Below are 17,643 nucleotides of genomic sequence, written 5' to 3'. Positions count from 1 at the left end.
GGAGGTTTTACACATTACTGTGTACAATTTATTTTCATTGTGGTTTGAAATGCACTTATCAATGCTAATTCTTTCTAATCCCAAAATATGAAAATAGTGGTGCCTTTCCCCTTTAGTAACTTGTGTCACTGGTTCTCAGAAAATACAATAGTCTTAGTTGTTAACTCTCATGAACATCCCACCAGAACAGACTCTGGCGATTTAATTGACTCAGTTATATTGATAATGAATAGCCAAAACCAAAGTATTGTAAAACTGCCCATAGGTAATTCCTTTAAATGGGTCATTTAGTGCCTTCGCAGTATCTAAAGACATGTGTACAGTGTACTGTGGTGTTTGGGAACCTGATACAGAACACGGAAGAGGCACTGTACATTATTGGAAGTAAATTGTGCCATCAAGAAGCTTAAGTGTCTGATCTTTGGCCTTCACGCAAATGTTCACATCTGAGTGTAATAGCAATAGCAGCCTATACTTAAAGCAGTCTCAAGCTAAATTAGAACTGATATTTGAACCCTTTGAAACGAGCCAGTGCAAGGAAAAGTCTAATTTTTAGTATAAATGGGTCAACGTGATTGAAGTTCTGCCTTCCAAGCGTGTGAATAGATTTTTGCACTGTACTGTAAGAATGAAATAATAACCAAGGAAGAGCAGCACTGAATCTCTGTCATACCAAGGTGGTGCATGTCATGCTCTGTCCATCTCAAGGATGTGCTGTTTGTCACTATAGTGAAGGATATTAAAGTTTAAGATGCAAGGCCTGACCTGCTTTACAGAACCATTGTACATTCTATGAGACCTCATGATTTCAATGAGCTCCAACTCTGATGATGTTGCAACTCTGATTTTGTACTGTGAAGTACTGTGTGTACTGTACTGCTTACTTTTCTCCACCTTCCAAAGGCAAGACTGTATGGTCCCTAGAGTGGTGTAGACAGCTTTGACATCAGTAAAGAGACTGTTTTTCAGAGAGTCCCTGAGGCAAAGTCTCTGTGGTAGAACTCTGTGTCACAGGGTTTAGTAGTTTACCTTGTGAATCATCACAGGAAGGTGAGGTTTCTGCAAACGTGGCCTGAGAGGAAAGAATCTACTTCCTGGTTTTATTCTCTTTAGTTTTGGGGAGTCGGTGCTTGGCTCCATAGCTAATGAGATATAATTCTCAGAGGAACTAGGTTATCATTTGTATCTGTGAAAACAACTCTGAGTTATAATTAAAGTTGAATGTTTAATTTGAGTCAAAAGTTGAAATTTAACTTTATTTAATACATTTAAATAGGTGAAGCTTGTCGATTAACCCATTATCGTGCTATGTCATGAGGTTACCCTGGGAACCTACTTCATCATCATGAGTGGACAGAACTTTTCAGCTACCCACATACCTTTGTGTGCCTTGTATTTTCAATCCTGAATACACATAAGAATAATAATATTCGAAATATAAGGTACAATGAACTCTAAATACAAAGCTTAATTGATGGAGTTTGTTTTATTGAGAAAAACATGTCTACATTCTCAGAGATTGAAGTAACAGTTGTATTTTGTTTCCATGATCGGTACTGAAGAGTCTGTGTGGAAGTCCCTTTACCTGATGAAGAGTTAATCCAGATTGACTGTCTCCTTCATAATTGTGAAGTACCTGCAGAAGATACAATGTTTCAATGTAAGCAGGTCATGCATATCCAAAGCATTTCACACTGGGCCCCAGCTAATATAGGACCCTACTCTCAGGCAGTGAAGGTAAGAGGATGGTTTTCTATGTTTCTATCTTTAAGATGTGCCTAAGACAGGTTCTCATGTAGAGTAATATACAGTATATCACTAAAATATATCATGAGTGTTGTACTTGAAATTATACTACAGGAGTCAGAAGGTCCACTTTCAGGAAGATGAAAGGGCTGTAGTGAATTGCTGGACATAGCACTAAAAACATAGCAAAGATTGCAAATAAGAGGCCATTTGTCTTGTTCAGTTGCTGGTATCTAATGGATTTGAGGACCTCGTCTAGCTGCTTCTTGTAACAAGATTCAATAATGTGGCTGAGTAGCTTGTTCTAGACTCCCACACCCATGTGTAAAAACATACATTTTGTTCTGGGTTTTAAATCCACTTCCTCTTATTTCTGATTCTGGGATTCAGTGCTTTGGTTGCCTTTGAAGATTTTGAATAATTGAATTTGGTGCCCTTGTAGTCCGCTTTGTTCAATACTAAAAAGATTCTGTTTGTTTAGTGTGTCAAAGTAGGATGTTCCTGAAGCCCGGGAATGTCTCTAGGTTCTCTTGCCCTGAACTGGTTACAGAGCAGCCAATATATTTTTCATTACCTGGCAATGAAAATTCAATACAATATTTTAAATGAAGTCATACTAGTGCCTTGTATGATTTAACATTACATCCCTTGATTTACATTCTGCACTTAACTACATATTTTAATGCACCATTTGCCTTTTTGTTGCTGATTTCAATGGTTCTGTCACTCCTGTTTTTCTTACTGTCTCAGTTGTTTGAAAAGTTTGAACCAATTCAGATATTCATTCTTACAGGTGCTCAGTGACACACACAATAAGGAAGCAATTGATAGCTATGTTCACAAGTTCTAACGCTGTGTTATATCCTTTCAGTTATAACTGCTGCCAGACCTGATGTTTTTTCTTAAGCTGTATGAGGAAAATTGTTGTCTCCCTTGACAACACTGCTTCCTTTGTGTGTGTGTGTGACTCTATAATATAATTAAATATATTTATTAAGAACTGCAGTGTTTTCAAAACTACCGTTGTGATCAAATTCCCAGTCAGGAGGATATTAATGTCCATCTTAGGGTAACAACATTTTCTCTCCAACAGAAAGAGTTTTCCCTGATTTGGTTGTGATATATGAATGTATTCCAACATAGGATACTATGAGTAGTGATTTGTTTTTACAGATCAGTTTTGCATTATTTTCTGTATTAACCTCACAAGGGTGTGGCCTCAAGCGTGTATGGTGAGGAATGGAGGGTGTAAATAGCCCGATGGAAGATGCTATGCTAAAAGATGGTGTCATGTCTTTTGCATTGTACTTTGCTTTCGCATTTTACTACATGCGGTTATGGTATTTTTCAGAAAGTGGTTTCTGCATTTACCTTTTATACACTCATCAGTAGTTTTGTGGGTAAAACCCCCAGACATTTTCTGTATGAAAGATTTCTTTTTAATCTCTATTTCTAATGAAAACAAAGTTACGTAACACTCAGAAAAGTAAAAATATATCTTTGTATGCAGTTTTAGAGCTATTTAATAGAGAGGATTATTAAACTAGACAAGGTACCGTCATCAGTTCAGGTGTCATCCTTATCTTTTTCTCCTGGGTTTGCTGCAAAGTTTAAGAACTCTAAAATGCTCATTAGATTGCAACTGCAATTTTATAATCTACCTATTCTGAGGTATAAGGTTATTATCATTCATATGTTGCACTGCTTAAAATGTTTGTCAGCTTATTAAAGCCATGTAAACTTTATGAATATAAAAGTGAAATGTTTCTTAATTGGAGATTTGTGGGTGAACTGATTTTTTTTTAAATAATGGATTACTCAAGCATCCAAGCATCCTATATAGTTAGCCCTGGTTATGAAGTTTATAAAAATCCACATATGTATTGAGAACTGTTTTTAATTACAGTTACTTTATTTGACCTGTTTTTGAGAATCCTTAGGATTTGTTTTTGAGCTCTTGGCACAATGTCAGTTTGTTTGATAACTTTTTCTTATTTCTAGAAAGGTCATCTTAGAAATGCTTCATTTTTGAAGAAACATTTCTTCAAGGGTAAGAAAAACTGTTTTAGCACCAATGTGTGCTAATTTAAGAGAAAGTGTTTTTTTTGTTAGATACTATTTATTACTGCATAAAGCACTATTTGTTTAATTGCTGGAAATGTAAGCAATATGGGCTGCATGGCATCCACTCTTTGTTGAAAAAACATTTTATTGCAAATCATTGAATCACTTTATGTCTAATGGAGAGATGTTTTTTAATGAATAACTAGGAATTCATAGTTCTTATTGTGTTTGATTACATCATGTTTCAGCAGTCCATGAGTTAAATTTAAATTTTATTTATGTTAACAACTTCTTAATGTAAGTGCAGTTTTACATATGAAACAATTAGCCTCCTGCTGCGAAGCTGCAAATGTGTCAATTCCCCTGACATGTTCTTAATGAGATTGTGCTTTTTAGTTTTAATGTGCAGCAGCTGTAATGCCACTTCAAGGTTTTCATCTGCAAAAGCTCATTTTAGATTTGGAAGAAATTGTATTTATTATAGGAAAAACATAAGAAAACTATTATTGACCCTTGTGCTGTGTGTGAATGAAATCAGAATATTAAACCTCTTTGAGTTTTTGTCTCAAAAAACATAATAAAAATAATCATTAAAGAAGTAGTTTTTCCTCTGGTGGTACTGTAGAAGATTAAAAAACAAACCTCCCTCTTGTAATCTGGAAGCTGAAGCTCTGTTTAGTAACACAGTGTCCAGATTTCATCAGCAATGAAAGCTGGAATTTTATTTTGTATTTAAAACTTTGAAATCCAGCTTGATTTTTAAGCTTAAGCAGTATTTGAGAACATGTCTCAAAGGATGCCAGACCTTTTAGTTGTTACTGTCTGTTTAACCTTTTTGTAATTGCTTTAAAACTGTTGAGTTATCGGTCATGTTATTTGGCCCAATGACAGAATATTATCTGCTGTGATTTTTTAGAATTAGTTAACCTTTACAGTTCAGTTGCTGAAGGGTTCAAATGCATTATAGGCCAGCGAAATCAACTGGTGGGTGTATGTTAGCATTTTCCAAAATATTTTAATTTTAAAATACATACTTTTAAAATTTGTCATAATCTAAGAGTCCTAAGTCCAATAGTGTTTTTAAATCTTAGCGATGAAAAATGATTGTATGTCTTTCTGTTTAAGTCTGTGATATTTGGTAGGACAATAGTGTGAAGCAGTCGTCCTAATTGAAAAGCTCCTCACATTCTGTAATTTTTCTAACCTGAGGAAATTTCAAACAAATGTATTAAGGTTAGATAATATATATCTGAGTTATCAGAAATCATTTCCTCTGTTCAAAAACGTTTTTTTTTTCTTCAGCCATACCCAATAAAAGCAAACAAGAAAAATCAAAGATAAATTATGTAACAGCTGTTTGCTATGAGGATATGTCAGGACTCACTTCCTTCCAGTGCTGTAACAGTTTTTGGAATCTAAAGATTGTGAGTTTGGCAAATATGGTAAACATACAGGTTTATTAAGTGCTTAATTTCCAATGAAAAGCTTGCATGTGTAACAGTGCTGCTCAGAGTTTAATATTGTCAAACGTTTTCGTATGTGTCTAAGTGGAGTGTATCAATAAAAGAAATATAAATAAAGTTAACTGCTTGGATCAGTATACTGTATTCCAAAACTGTTTGAAGTATTTGCTCAGTCATAAATTGAAATATTCAAATAGCCAATATTCAATATTTTAAAAATTCCAAAAATTCAAAGTTGCCTTGCTCGATTCTGTTTCAATTCTGTGTTGAATGGGTATTAAAATATTTAGGAAATGTTATATGTCTGTGAGTTTATAATGTCTAAAAGTTTTCATTTCTGAAAATCCTGCAGTGACAGTGTTAAAAGTAATAGATTGAAGTAGGAAAAATGTGTAGTAGTCATCACAACAGACCCCTTTATTTGTTGTGTCCTTCCTAGTTAAACCAGTGACCTTTTTTGTACTTTCAGCCCAAGCTTTAACAAGAATTTATTTTTGCTGTCTTTTTTTTTAATGTATATTTCCTGTTAAGAAAGACAGTTGGTTTATGAGGTTCCACTCATAACAGTGAACAGGGCCTGATGACCTGCTGCTAGAAAATTCATATCCAACACAGGCTACAGTGTTTCTAAAAAAATATTACCAAAATGTCTGCTCACATATATCTAAAGGCTAGGTACTGTATTTGAGTTCATGGAAAATGGCTACAATTGTGGCATTTAAAAACCTGTTTTAGTGAAAAGTCATTGGTTTTATAATCAGTTTGTAATTTGGAATGTGAAGTCCTGAATCTTAATCCACCATTTAAAAATGCAGTAGCTAATCTTTGCCTTTAATTTGCATCTTATGCATAAACTAAATATTTTAAGATTCTATGAAATTGAAAAATTGTAAAAATATGGAAAATGAAAGTTTGCATGGACATATGTTGAAAATTCCTGTAGGTTATTCTGTGATCATCTACTGTTACTGGGAAAATGAGTACTTTCTAAAGATAATGTGTGTAGAAATCTAAGACAATATCTCTTATAAATATTTCTACAACATTACCAGCATTGCAAGGACTTCATAAACAGTTGAAGGGAACTATCCTGTCACCGAAGAAATACAGGTTTTCTTATTGTTTGATTTTTTTTTTTATTTGGGGAATTTTAATATGTTATTCAAACATCAAACACCATGCCAAAGGAATTTGGTTCCCACATTAAAAGGGGTTGATACATCAGGTGCTAAAGAATTGTAGATTTTATCACTAACCATTCTTGTAAAGAAATCCCTGGTGAATATGTTTCCCACACTCATGCACCATCATAATCACAAAGCCTGGGTTTGAAATTTTGACTGTTGTGCTAAATCACATTGGTAATGTTGAATCTGTTCAATCCTTTCAAGGATCATAATACACATTCCAATGCTGCCTGCAGATCCAATTTTGTAAATTGTATTTCTTGATCAAGTTGCTTAAGGTGGTAGTGGTGGGAGGCTCGGTTCCTGTTTACTCATGTAATTGACAGTGACAAGCTCTATTGTCAAGGAATCCTCAGCCAGTTCGCTATTGAATTTGCACTGGATTTTGAAAATTGTCAAAGTGGACTTTACTCTGGAGAAAAGTGGATCTGACATTTGCAATTAGCATCAGATCTAAAGCAGTCTGTTGCTTCAATGAAATTTGAATAATCTGTTTTTTTTTAATTTGGGTTAACTATATTAAAAAAAAAACTAGATGGACTGTTATTGACCTTTTCACTGACTTTTCACTGGTTCAGGGATCAGGTTAAACAGCTTAGCCAATACATTTCCCACATATGCTCTAATAAAAGATTAAATTCATGCAGAAAAACAGGATTTGCAAGCTGTAAAATTGTATCTCCTGTAGGGAGCATCATTAGCTGAGGAAAGTAGGCCTCCTTTGTGAATTCACAAGGTTTAAGGCAGAGATAAAGGCTTCTGGGGAATTGTTTTTGATTAATAGGAGTTTTCATACAAAAATAAAACAAAATCATGCCATTAGGAAAACGGCGGTTTAATTGATGATATATTATACTCTAGCAGAATACATCACTACCATGAAAGCTGCGTGTATAGTTAATTTTTAGAGAATTATTTAGCTGAAACCTCCACTGGAAACATCCACCTCAATTATCAGAGGGAAATAATTAGCCCAAAAAACCAAGGCATCTAAAGCTTGAGGAGGTCTATGAGGTTGTATTCAGGGGGTGCAATGTGTATAGATTAATTAGGATGTTTAACTTCATTTTTAATACAACAAAATTAATCCCATAAAAATTACTGATCTCTGAGGAATCAGTTGTCAGTTTCTGACTGTCTCTCTTTGCCATAATCTATTAAAATACCGCTTTCATCTTGTCTCGATTGTCATATTTTATGGATTTTTTCATAAACACTGCCTATACTTCATAAATGTCTCAATTTTCTAGTCTATTAACATTACTTCAAAAGCAATTGATAAAAGAGTGGGGCATGCATGAAATAATACACCAATAATATGAAGTGCTGGAGGCAAGAACAGTGGGTAGTGTCTCCACACAGCTTGTGAGCCGAAACAATGAAGGGATGTTATCGGCAGTAATAAAAGAACACATGATAATTTTTGGTAATAGAAAAAAAACCCCTTGGTAATTGAGCAGAAGAAAAATGAAGCATCATTTTGAACTAAACACAATCATCTCTACATACTTTAAAACCAGAGGACTTAAAATATGTTCCAGTGGAATAATTTTGTATTGCTGGATGAAGTGCAAGGTCCTTTGCATTTATGGATTACAATACCATAAAAAGAGCAATGCCGAGCATTTGTTATGTATTTTTTTTCTCCCATGCGTGTTCAGATTTCTTCAAGAAACTAAAGGGTCACAGAATTTCATTTTACTGAAATGAAAGATGCCACACAGATAGCTCTTTTGTGCTGGTGTCCAGTAAGGGATCCTCAGAGGTATTTAGTACCTGGCCTGACCCTACCTGCATTCCTTCTCATCATGTGGGACCTGCTGCTTTAAAGCATTATCGAGGCTTTTATTCATAATGTGTGAGGTGATTTTTGTAATTTTTTATTTGTTTTTTTGCAGGTGTGAACCTGACAGAATTAATATTACATACCATTCAAACCCAAAGCTCTTCGACTGTCGCCTCACCAGCTCTTAAACCTACCAATCCTTATATGCTGCATTAAATTAACAAATTAAATTAATTAAAATTAATTCACACGTTAAACTCAGCTTTTCAGTAAAGATGTTTGTAGGATAAGTACAATTATCAGCATTTTTACGTATATCTACTATTAAATGTAGTAGATATGCAATTTAAAAAGAAATATATATAAATTTTTTACAAAAAGTTATCTACCTTTTTTTCTAAGAAGTAGTTACCTGAACTTCCAGAATTTGTTTTTGTGCCCCTGATTTTAAGTGTTGTTTTAGTGACGGTGCTTGAAATATTAATCTACGTGAACGGGAAGCACAGACACTACTGTAAAAGCCGGCTGCGATCAGGACGTTTCCATGGGGCGGCGAACTGCACGGCCAGACGAAAAATGATTTGCTCTGCATCTTCGCATTTGGAGCTAAATAGAGCAGCAGTGGCAGCAGTCATTTTGTTGAATCAAAGCCCATGTTAGCCGCATTATACACTGCCACACAACATTGTTAGGGCTGGTATTAGCATGTACTGCTGAGGACATTGGAAGGACTCGATCTGTCACACTAAATCGCCTTTCTGCCCTCAGCCGCTGCATTCTCTAGCTACTCTGACATGTTCCTTCATTAATGGCCCAGCCTTGACAACTGATCCTAATTGCCTCTGAACAGCTCTTCATGTATTATTGGTGCTTGCCTGCCCTGCTACATGTCAACAAGCCACAGGAAGGAAGGGGATTGCCCCCTTGTGCCTTCCTTGACCAAAGCTGGAGTACTCACCTTACACCTCAGGGTGTAAGAGGTTGCCTACCTTCAAAGTGGGATGCCTTTTTCTGAATGAAAAACCCATTGCTTCCCTTTTGCCGAAGACACTTGAGAGATGCCACCTTTGTTGGCTGGGCGAAAAGGAGAAGTTCATTTTTGGACATTACCCAGAAGAACTGTGTAGTGTTATCTGGATCTCTCAATATGTGGTTTCTGGATTCAACATGGCACATTATGACTTGAGTTCGTCTTGTCCTTTTTAAATTGGCTCTTTTCACCCATCGGATTAGACTGAACTGCGCATCTGAAAAAAATTAAACATGCATAATGTAACAGTCAAAATGTATGAACAAGCTATGACAGATTAATTTGTGGCCTTTAATTTCTATTAAAGCGGATTCTTTTTGTGTGATATCTAATGTTAGCAAGCATGTTTATTCTTTACTTTGTCAGTTGTGATGGCTCTGTGATGGTGAAGCGGTGTAATCTGGTTCTGCCAAAGTGAAGTTTTAAAACCTTTGTGTTGTAATTGCTTGCCAGAAGACATAAATGAAAGATATTGTTCCCAAAGCAACAATTAAAGAAAACGTTGATACAGCATAAATCTCTAAAAATAAATTGCAAACATACAGTACATATTGCATATTATATACATATGCATATTATATAAATATTAAAAGTTATGGGTTTTAAACTTTGCACTATACATGCTAATGTATTCATAAATGAATATGGAAGACATAGCAAACTCTCAATGTTATACGTTTAAGCACTGGAGCAATATGTTAGTGTAAAATTTCCCTTTTTGTTGTGAGATCTTTTTGCCAGAGGAGGGACACACATACCTTTCTGCCACTGTGATAACTAACCTGGATTTGGGGGTTTAATGTTAATTTGTTGCTGTTGAGAGCAGAGAGCAGTACTGACAAGCGAAGAATGGACAGAAGCAGGAGGCAGACAGCACTGCAGGCAATGAATACAGTGTAGGCAAACACATAGGGCAGGAGAAAAGCAAAATGTTGGGCAAAAATATTTTAACATCTTTTTTGAAAGAGTTAAGACAGACTGACTATGGCTAAGTGTTGATAAGATTAACAGAAAAAACATGGAAGAAATTGAAAACCTTGCTTTATAAATTAACTGTCTGAGCCCTGTAATAATTAAGAGTGCATCAGAGAATGATTCTGGCAAGTAAAAAGTTCAGTTTTTTCCCATTGCAATTTTAATTTTCAATTGTTTATATAAACAGTATTAGAAAAATAAATTATATATATATAAAAAATAGAAAAGGTTCATATAAATTCATATTCAAACAGTAATATAAATATAGACTTGTCTCACAGAGAGCAATATCATACTAATAAAACATATCTAATTTGGTAATAGTCATAATTCTATGTTCTTTGCTCTGTAATTTTTAAAATTTGCTTTCAGGAGGCTTTGATTTTATATTCAGAGCAAGTTTTGCATCTGGAGCCTTATTGAAGGGTTAACATTTATGTTCCATTTACTCAAAGGTTACACATTTGTCATTAATTTCTCATAGAAAGATTCGTTTGTGCTGTAATTTTTAACCTAGGTCATCCATTTTTCATAACGAGTTGTCATTTTAGCACTTTTACAGATGTAGAACTGTATTATAAATGAATAATGAAAACATTCCCATTTAAGCAGGCATATGGTCTAGATGTTTTTTATATACCGTACGGTTTGGGCTTTTTCTAAAGATGAACTGTTTTAAAAAATGCAATGACTGTTTTGTGTGGATCTTTGTCTAAAAGTACTAGCTCGGCTCCGCTGAGGATGTCGTACTGACACATTTAATAAATGTTTAATTTAGTTACCACAATAATAGCTACTAAATACTGAAAAAAAATGTTAGGGTTGTAAGATCCTTTAATATACTTTGTTTGAAAACTTGTATTTTAAAATCTCTTCACTGTGCTTTGGTGGAAGCTGCAAATTGAAATAATATAAATAATAGAATGCTGTCACCTCAATCCATAGAACCTGCATTCAAATCCATTAATATAATAATACTAGACTACAACAATACATAATGCAATAACCAAATCAGAACTAAGCATATTTATTATTACAGTACTATAATCTAGTAGTTGAAGCAAAGCAGTAAAATATAAAGCAGGGAGTGGGTTATACATATATGTTGCTAGCAAGGATTAAGCGTTCCACAGTTGAAGTAGTCTTGCTGAATATTCTGTATATTTCATGCTAATAATACTCCCCTTCATGATCAGAGCATAGACATTTGTTCAACAGCACATCAAGAACAAATTGTTTGATAATAAATTTGAAAGAAGTGGAAAACTCTTAACTGTTAGTTGCCTTGATTGTGCATTTGTGCAGTAATTAGGGGAAAGTTTGAAACAATCGCTTGAAATAACTTTTTATTTATGCTTTTTGTGGCTATTGAAAGAATGCACCAGGTAAATTAGACAAGGAATAAAATGGTTTGTACGAGAATAAAATTATATGAAGCATTTCTCATATTATTTAATCTCCTTTTGCTGCTCTGCCGAGGTTTTATCAATGGATGCAGCATTAATTTCTGACAAAAAACATACCTGAAGAAGCTTTAAGGTGTTTGTTAAAAAGATAAATGTGTATTTACTGCAGCATGAAGATAGGACCTGCTGTCTTTGGGTTTGGATGTTTTTCCATGAAGTAACAGTGCCACCTTCTGAGACTATGAAGAACTATCAGGAATTCTGTCTTATTCTCCAGGAGAATTTATTTCTTCTGCAGGTTGTCCACTCGCTTCAAGCAGGCAGCGTCATGTAACCTTGTAATGTCAAAGTGCCCGAGTCTCAAAATTGCCAGAGTCCTATCAGCTAAGTGATTGCTTCATAAAGCGACGCAGGAGAAGGCTTTCTTCTCGGAGAGCTGCATGCCCAATGTGACAGCCTGACAGGCCAGTGGAAGGCATCGCGAAGACGAAGCGTACATCACTCATTGCAAATTCTCCTACACAGCGCAGCACCCATAGTACTGAGATAAAAACATGCATACGAGAGGTTTGCGTAGGCGTTTGAAAGCAGAAGTATATACAGGTGGAAAGGACCCGTCTGCGAAGGTTTACCTTAGCTGCACTCCAGTAGTGGAAGGTAAAAATGGTACCTTGAACTCGAAAGGAGGAGGTGGCACAGCTGGGTTTGGAATGCAAAGGGGGTTGAGGGTACAGTTTCACCATCATTCAATCAGACAACATGCCCTTCAGCAGAACAGCGAGCCCTCCCGATTCTCTCGAATTAGGGAGATTAGCATGAAGCGCATAATGCGGGATGATGGAATTTGTCATAATTTGCATTGTCCTGGAAAGATTTGGTTTGATAGAGCGATGCGTCTAGGAGCATGTCATGTCCCACGGGCAGGTCATAGAGGAAGCTTGGCAGAAATGATTTTTGCGATATGTGCATCAGTCGTAAACGCCTCACAACCAATTTGTCAAAAAATCTGAGGTCGGGAAAGTTGAAGGCAGTGGGCATTTGCCCTAACACAAAAGAAAACCGTGCTTCTCCATCATTGCCGCGCAATCTCGAAATTGTACATTTGCTCTAATATTCCAAGACTTTTTTACGTTCTCGTTGACCTTTATTAATGTAATTCAATAACTTTGAAATGTGTTGATTGTAATTTTTGCCATTTGTAATTACCAGGGCATCACAGAATAACCAAAGATGCCTCAGTTTTATTGGTCATAGCAATGAACTGAATGTCCTGTTTAATAAAATATTTTTTTAGGCTGCAGAGCATCAGGAGGTGTCTTCTGAGCGATTGCTCCTGACCTTGATTATGTTCACAAACAGCAGATAGAAAAGGATAATCAGCATATAGTTGACAAAACGGACGTGACAGTGTTACTTATCCACTGCGGCATTTCTTGAAATGGGCATGTAGAGTTTAGACAGGCAGGGAATACGGTTATTTACAGTAGCGTAGCAAGAAGAAAAGGTCCCGTGTCATGAAATGACCACGTTCTATTTATGGGCCAGCTGATAATGATGCCTCTATTTCGTATTTAGAAATTTGGTTTGCCCATAAAAATTATATCCTCTTATAGGTATATTTTCTTCTCGTTGCAATATACAGTTATACTTCAAGATGACGTGTAAAAACGTCTTCTTTATTTGCCTTTCTTTGCACATCTCAAACATGCGAATAATCTAGCTGTTTAAGTAACACTGATCCTTTGTGACAGTTGAGCATTCGCGGGTTAGGCTCTAAGTAGAGCACAAACATTAAAAAAAAGAAAACAAAAAAATACAGACAATTTCTGTAGAAAACCAGCATCAGTTAAAAGTACTTTACGAATTATGCAAGTGTTTTTTTTTGCGAGAATATCTTAACATTTAAATTTGTAAAGTAAGTGCCATTGGGTGTCCAAGGGGCACTTCACAACATGTACCCATCGTATATAATTTCCTATTACAGACATGATCTGCTTTGCATACACCATTGCTGAATACTCAGTACTTGTTCAGGATGTAAACAGAACACAGACATGACAAATCACAGTCGGCAATTAAAATATTTATATATACTTTAAATTTCATACAGATCTGCATTTCATGTATGATACGTCTCATAAGTTTCTAATATATAGTTTATATATAGCTTAAGTTTTGATTTCTTGGTTTTCAGTTGAAAAATTAATATCCGTTTGACTCACCATGAATTTGCTGCATTTGTCACAAAGACCTAATTGCATAAGTATATTAATAAGTTACATTTTTTTTCCAAATTCAGGAGTTCTCACTTTTATTGAAGGATATTGACATATTTCAGTCTTGTACTGTTAACAACATGATGATACAATAACACCCCCTGCCTTTGGACTGAGGCATTACAACAAGTTCAGGTTTGTCAATATAGCAAGAACTATAATAATAATAATAATAATTAATAATAATAATAATAATAGCCATATTGCTGAAACATTGATAGAAGTAATTTAAATCATTTCTAGAATTTTGGCTACTATTAATAATAGTAATAGGTGAACTTGTGCAGTTTTGAGTAGTACATGTCAGAATTTCTGAGACTGAACTCATAATTACTGCTCATATTTAAAGTGATTTTTTTATTTTTCTTATTTTGTAACCATAATGTTTTGTTTCTGTTTCCTGATAGTCTTTGAGGGTTAAAAGAAAACCAGTTTTCTTCTCTAGTGAGAAATGAGAAACTGATCCCTATACCTTTTGACCACACTGGAGAAAAATTGACCCTTAAATCCTGTTCATTCCACATATACTCTTGTCTGAATAGACTATAATCATTCAGTTCTTACACAGAACAGATCATGGAAAAGTAACTCATAACCAGTGGAAAGATAGAGGAGATGTTTGATGGTCACTCATTCGTGGGTTCAGGGGTGACATGAAACTTGACAGAGAAACTTGTGAGACAAAATACGTTGGGATAACTAAATGTCTGGTGTTACTGCTGATAATAATAACTATGTGTGGTTTGTATATAGATATACAAGAGTCATGAATGTTGCAGTCTCTGGAACTCACAATATGGTATCATTATAAAGGTGTTCTGGATGTATCATTGCAACATAACTTAAAGGTGTATGGTGTTCATAACTAGAACACCATGTGCAGTTAAGAAGGCATTACTAAGAGCCCTGCAATCTTGAAAAATATACAGTATCAACAGGCTAATTTCCCTAATCCTACTAGTAGGGGAAATGTGGGAAATGTGTGTCATTGCAGGGATTGAAGACTGGGTCTTTGAGGAAGCAATACTTATGTCCTCAAGGCTGTCTGACCTTTGGACACATCATCCATCCATCCATCGATCCATTTGCTAACTGCTTCTTCCAATGCAGGGTCGAGGGGGAGCCTGAGCCTATCCCAGCAAGCAACAGGCTGCAAGGCAGGGTACACCCTGGATGGGACGCCAGTCTATTGCCAGGCATTTGACACATAATTTTAATAATAAAAAGAGTAGTGAATTTTTTAACAGGAAATAGCACTATTTCTAATGCCAAGACTTCTCTCTGTAATTCTGTAATACTTCTCTGGAAAGTCCTGTACAATATGGTTTAGTTTGTTAAACCACGATCCTGACTACTTGATCATTAAAGGCTCCATGTCGTAGCACAGAGTGTTAACCCTGGTGCCCTGTCTAAATTCCAGTCTGGGCTTGCACGATCTGGCCTCCCGAAATTCTCGCCTTCACTCAACGTGCAGTGCCTCACTCACGGTGAGGCCACGGACACATAATGGCTGAACTGCTGCCTAGGTGGCTGCTACACTGCAGAGATGCAGTGAGCCCCCTCCAATGTGTGCAGCTGATTGGGGATTCTTTAGGGTGAAAAGTACTACACAAATACAGGCTATTGTTAATGGTCATTATTATTAAGTGGTCACTTTATTCACGTTTGTGCAGGACCAGAAGCCTTTCCTAAAATGTAAACTTTTATACAGTGCAATGAAGGAATTCCTTTAACTTGTTTTTCATTTTGTGGGTAGCCATTTTGTGAATCTAAAGGTTCTTTGCATTCAGTGTTACTAAGATACAGAAAGTATAACTTTTATATATTAGACATCTGATTTAAGAGATGATGCATTTAAGAACCATAATTTACTGTATATATATTTTTAGTTGTACGTTTCTATTTAAAGATACTGTTATGAAAAATTTGAGCTGTATAAAATTAAATGTATTATGTGATTATTTGACCCTATGAATATTGAAGACCTCCACAGCTCCATTAAAAATGTATGTTGCATTGTGATTGTTGATCAGTTTATGAAGCCAATGCAAATTCAACTGTCTTCCTGTCAACATTTGAAATGAATAATGTAGTCATGTTGTATATTCAGGGACAGGCCATTGACAGTCAATTAACGAGTTTGATTGGTGTGTGAACTCATTCTTTTGAACTGTTAATTTTATGTTAATAGCATTCACTTTCTTTGCAGAAGCCCCCTTTGCAGGTTCACAGTGAAAGCTATTTTCCCCTTACTAAGAGCAACCTAAAATAGAACCTTAATAATAGATTATTAAACACCTGTCTGGTGTAGCTTTGGGAGGTTTTGCAGTCTGGGGGCTCACAGCGGCCTCTTTTGATATTCAAATCAACAAATGATAGCCTTTTTTATTTAAAATCGTCAATTCTTTTGATGGTTAGCTTGTTAGGAAATACTCCACTGCCGTCCGCCCTGATCTGGTTTTGCACAGAAAAGATCTGATGCTGTTTGATGGTTCATAAATGGAATGCCAATGACAATTTGTTGTTGACGTTTTGCTGCCTCAGCCTTCAGATATCATGTGTTGATGCATCACTTGTGCTTCACCAAATAATCCTTGCAGGTAAATGATCTTGTGATTGATCCGGCCAGTTCAAAGCTATGAGTTCCTATAGCTCGTGTGCTGTCCCAGTAATTTGGAGTTGCTGAGGCTGCTGCTGAAGATTCATCAAAGTTGACAACTGAACCCAGAAGCGCAGAATCATGGGAAACCCGTAAGATTATGGAAATAGATGTGACCATTTCCTCCCTCTAGCTAAGCGTTGTGTTGTGCAGTTATTTTTAAATATGAGTTTTAGGAACCATTTTTTAAAGGAAAACAATCCTTGTCTTGGCCAAAGTTGTATTTCTGATTGGGAAAAAAGCGTTTTGTTTTAATTGTTTAAGACATAGTGCTGCTTTTTCTAAATTTGTATGTAGTTTTTCACACGTTTCTGTGAAAGGTATGACAACTTTCAGTTCCTATTTACTTCTTTAGATTTACATCATAAGAGTTCAGTTTAAGTGCTGTTTTATTTCATTTACATCTTTTACTATGGTAAACTTTTCTTTGGAAATATCTCAGAAATTTGAAATGCTTGTTAATCTTGATTTGAAATGTGCATGTAAGTTGATGAATAACTGCAATAGCAAACAATATCCATACATGGATCCTTTAATATATTATGGAATGGTGTCAAAGAATGAGATGATATTCAGTTCTTTCCAAATAAACATTAACAATTCAGGAGTGAAGTACACTTGAGTTATCACATTGACTAGAGGGTGCACCACCCCCACTTCATCTGTGAAAATGTAGTGAGAGTTTATTTAGATGTGAATATGAAAAAGATGGGGTTTTCTTTAGCTGTGCAAATTGTATTTTCATGGAGAAATTCTCAGTGCACCGAGGTATTAAATTACCTTTGTTATACACCAGCAGAAGAAAAATACCCAGAAATTAGTAGTCTTCAAGCTGCATGTGAATATGATATTGTTTTTGATCTTGGGAAATGGTAGAGTGTAATTAATAACACTCTTAGTGTATCTGTGCAATGACTTTCAGGCTGATCCTTCAGCCTGATGAAAGCAATAGTAGATATTGATTTGTACAACTAAATAAATAAAGCAGATGACTCTCCAATGAGATGGCAATTGGCAGGTACCTAGAGACCACAGTGGGTATACTGCTATA

General features: G+C 35.5%; 1 protein-coding gene across 2 annotated transcripts in view; it reads left to right on the top strand.

The window, feature by feature from the left end:
- Positions 1-17,643, top strand: part of dph6 (diphthamine biosynthesis 6) — a 76,242-nt gene that overhangs the window by 37,934 nt on the left and 20,665 nt on the right. For both annotated transcript variants that reach the window (XM_088648344.1, XM_088648345.1), the window contains exon 12: positions 1,563-1,737. In XM_088648344.1, the coding sequence (XP_088504470.1) occupies positions 1,563-1,737 (175 nt within the window). The remainder of the gene's footprint in view (positions 1-1,562; positions 1,738-17,643) is intronic.

This window comes from Lepisosteus platostomus, chromosome 10 (genome assembly GCF_059453375.1).
Source record: "Lepisosteus platostomus isolate fLepPlt1 chromosome 10, fLepPlt1.hap1, whole genome shotgun sequence".
In the NCBI taxonomy this organism is placed as follows: domain Eukaryota; kingdom Metazoa; phylum Chordata; class Actinopteri; order Semionotiformes; family Lepisosteidae; genus Lepisosteus; species Lepisosteus platostomus.
Note: the sequence above shows the minus strand (reverse complement) of the source record. Positions and strands in the feature narration are given on the sequence as shown.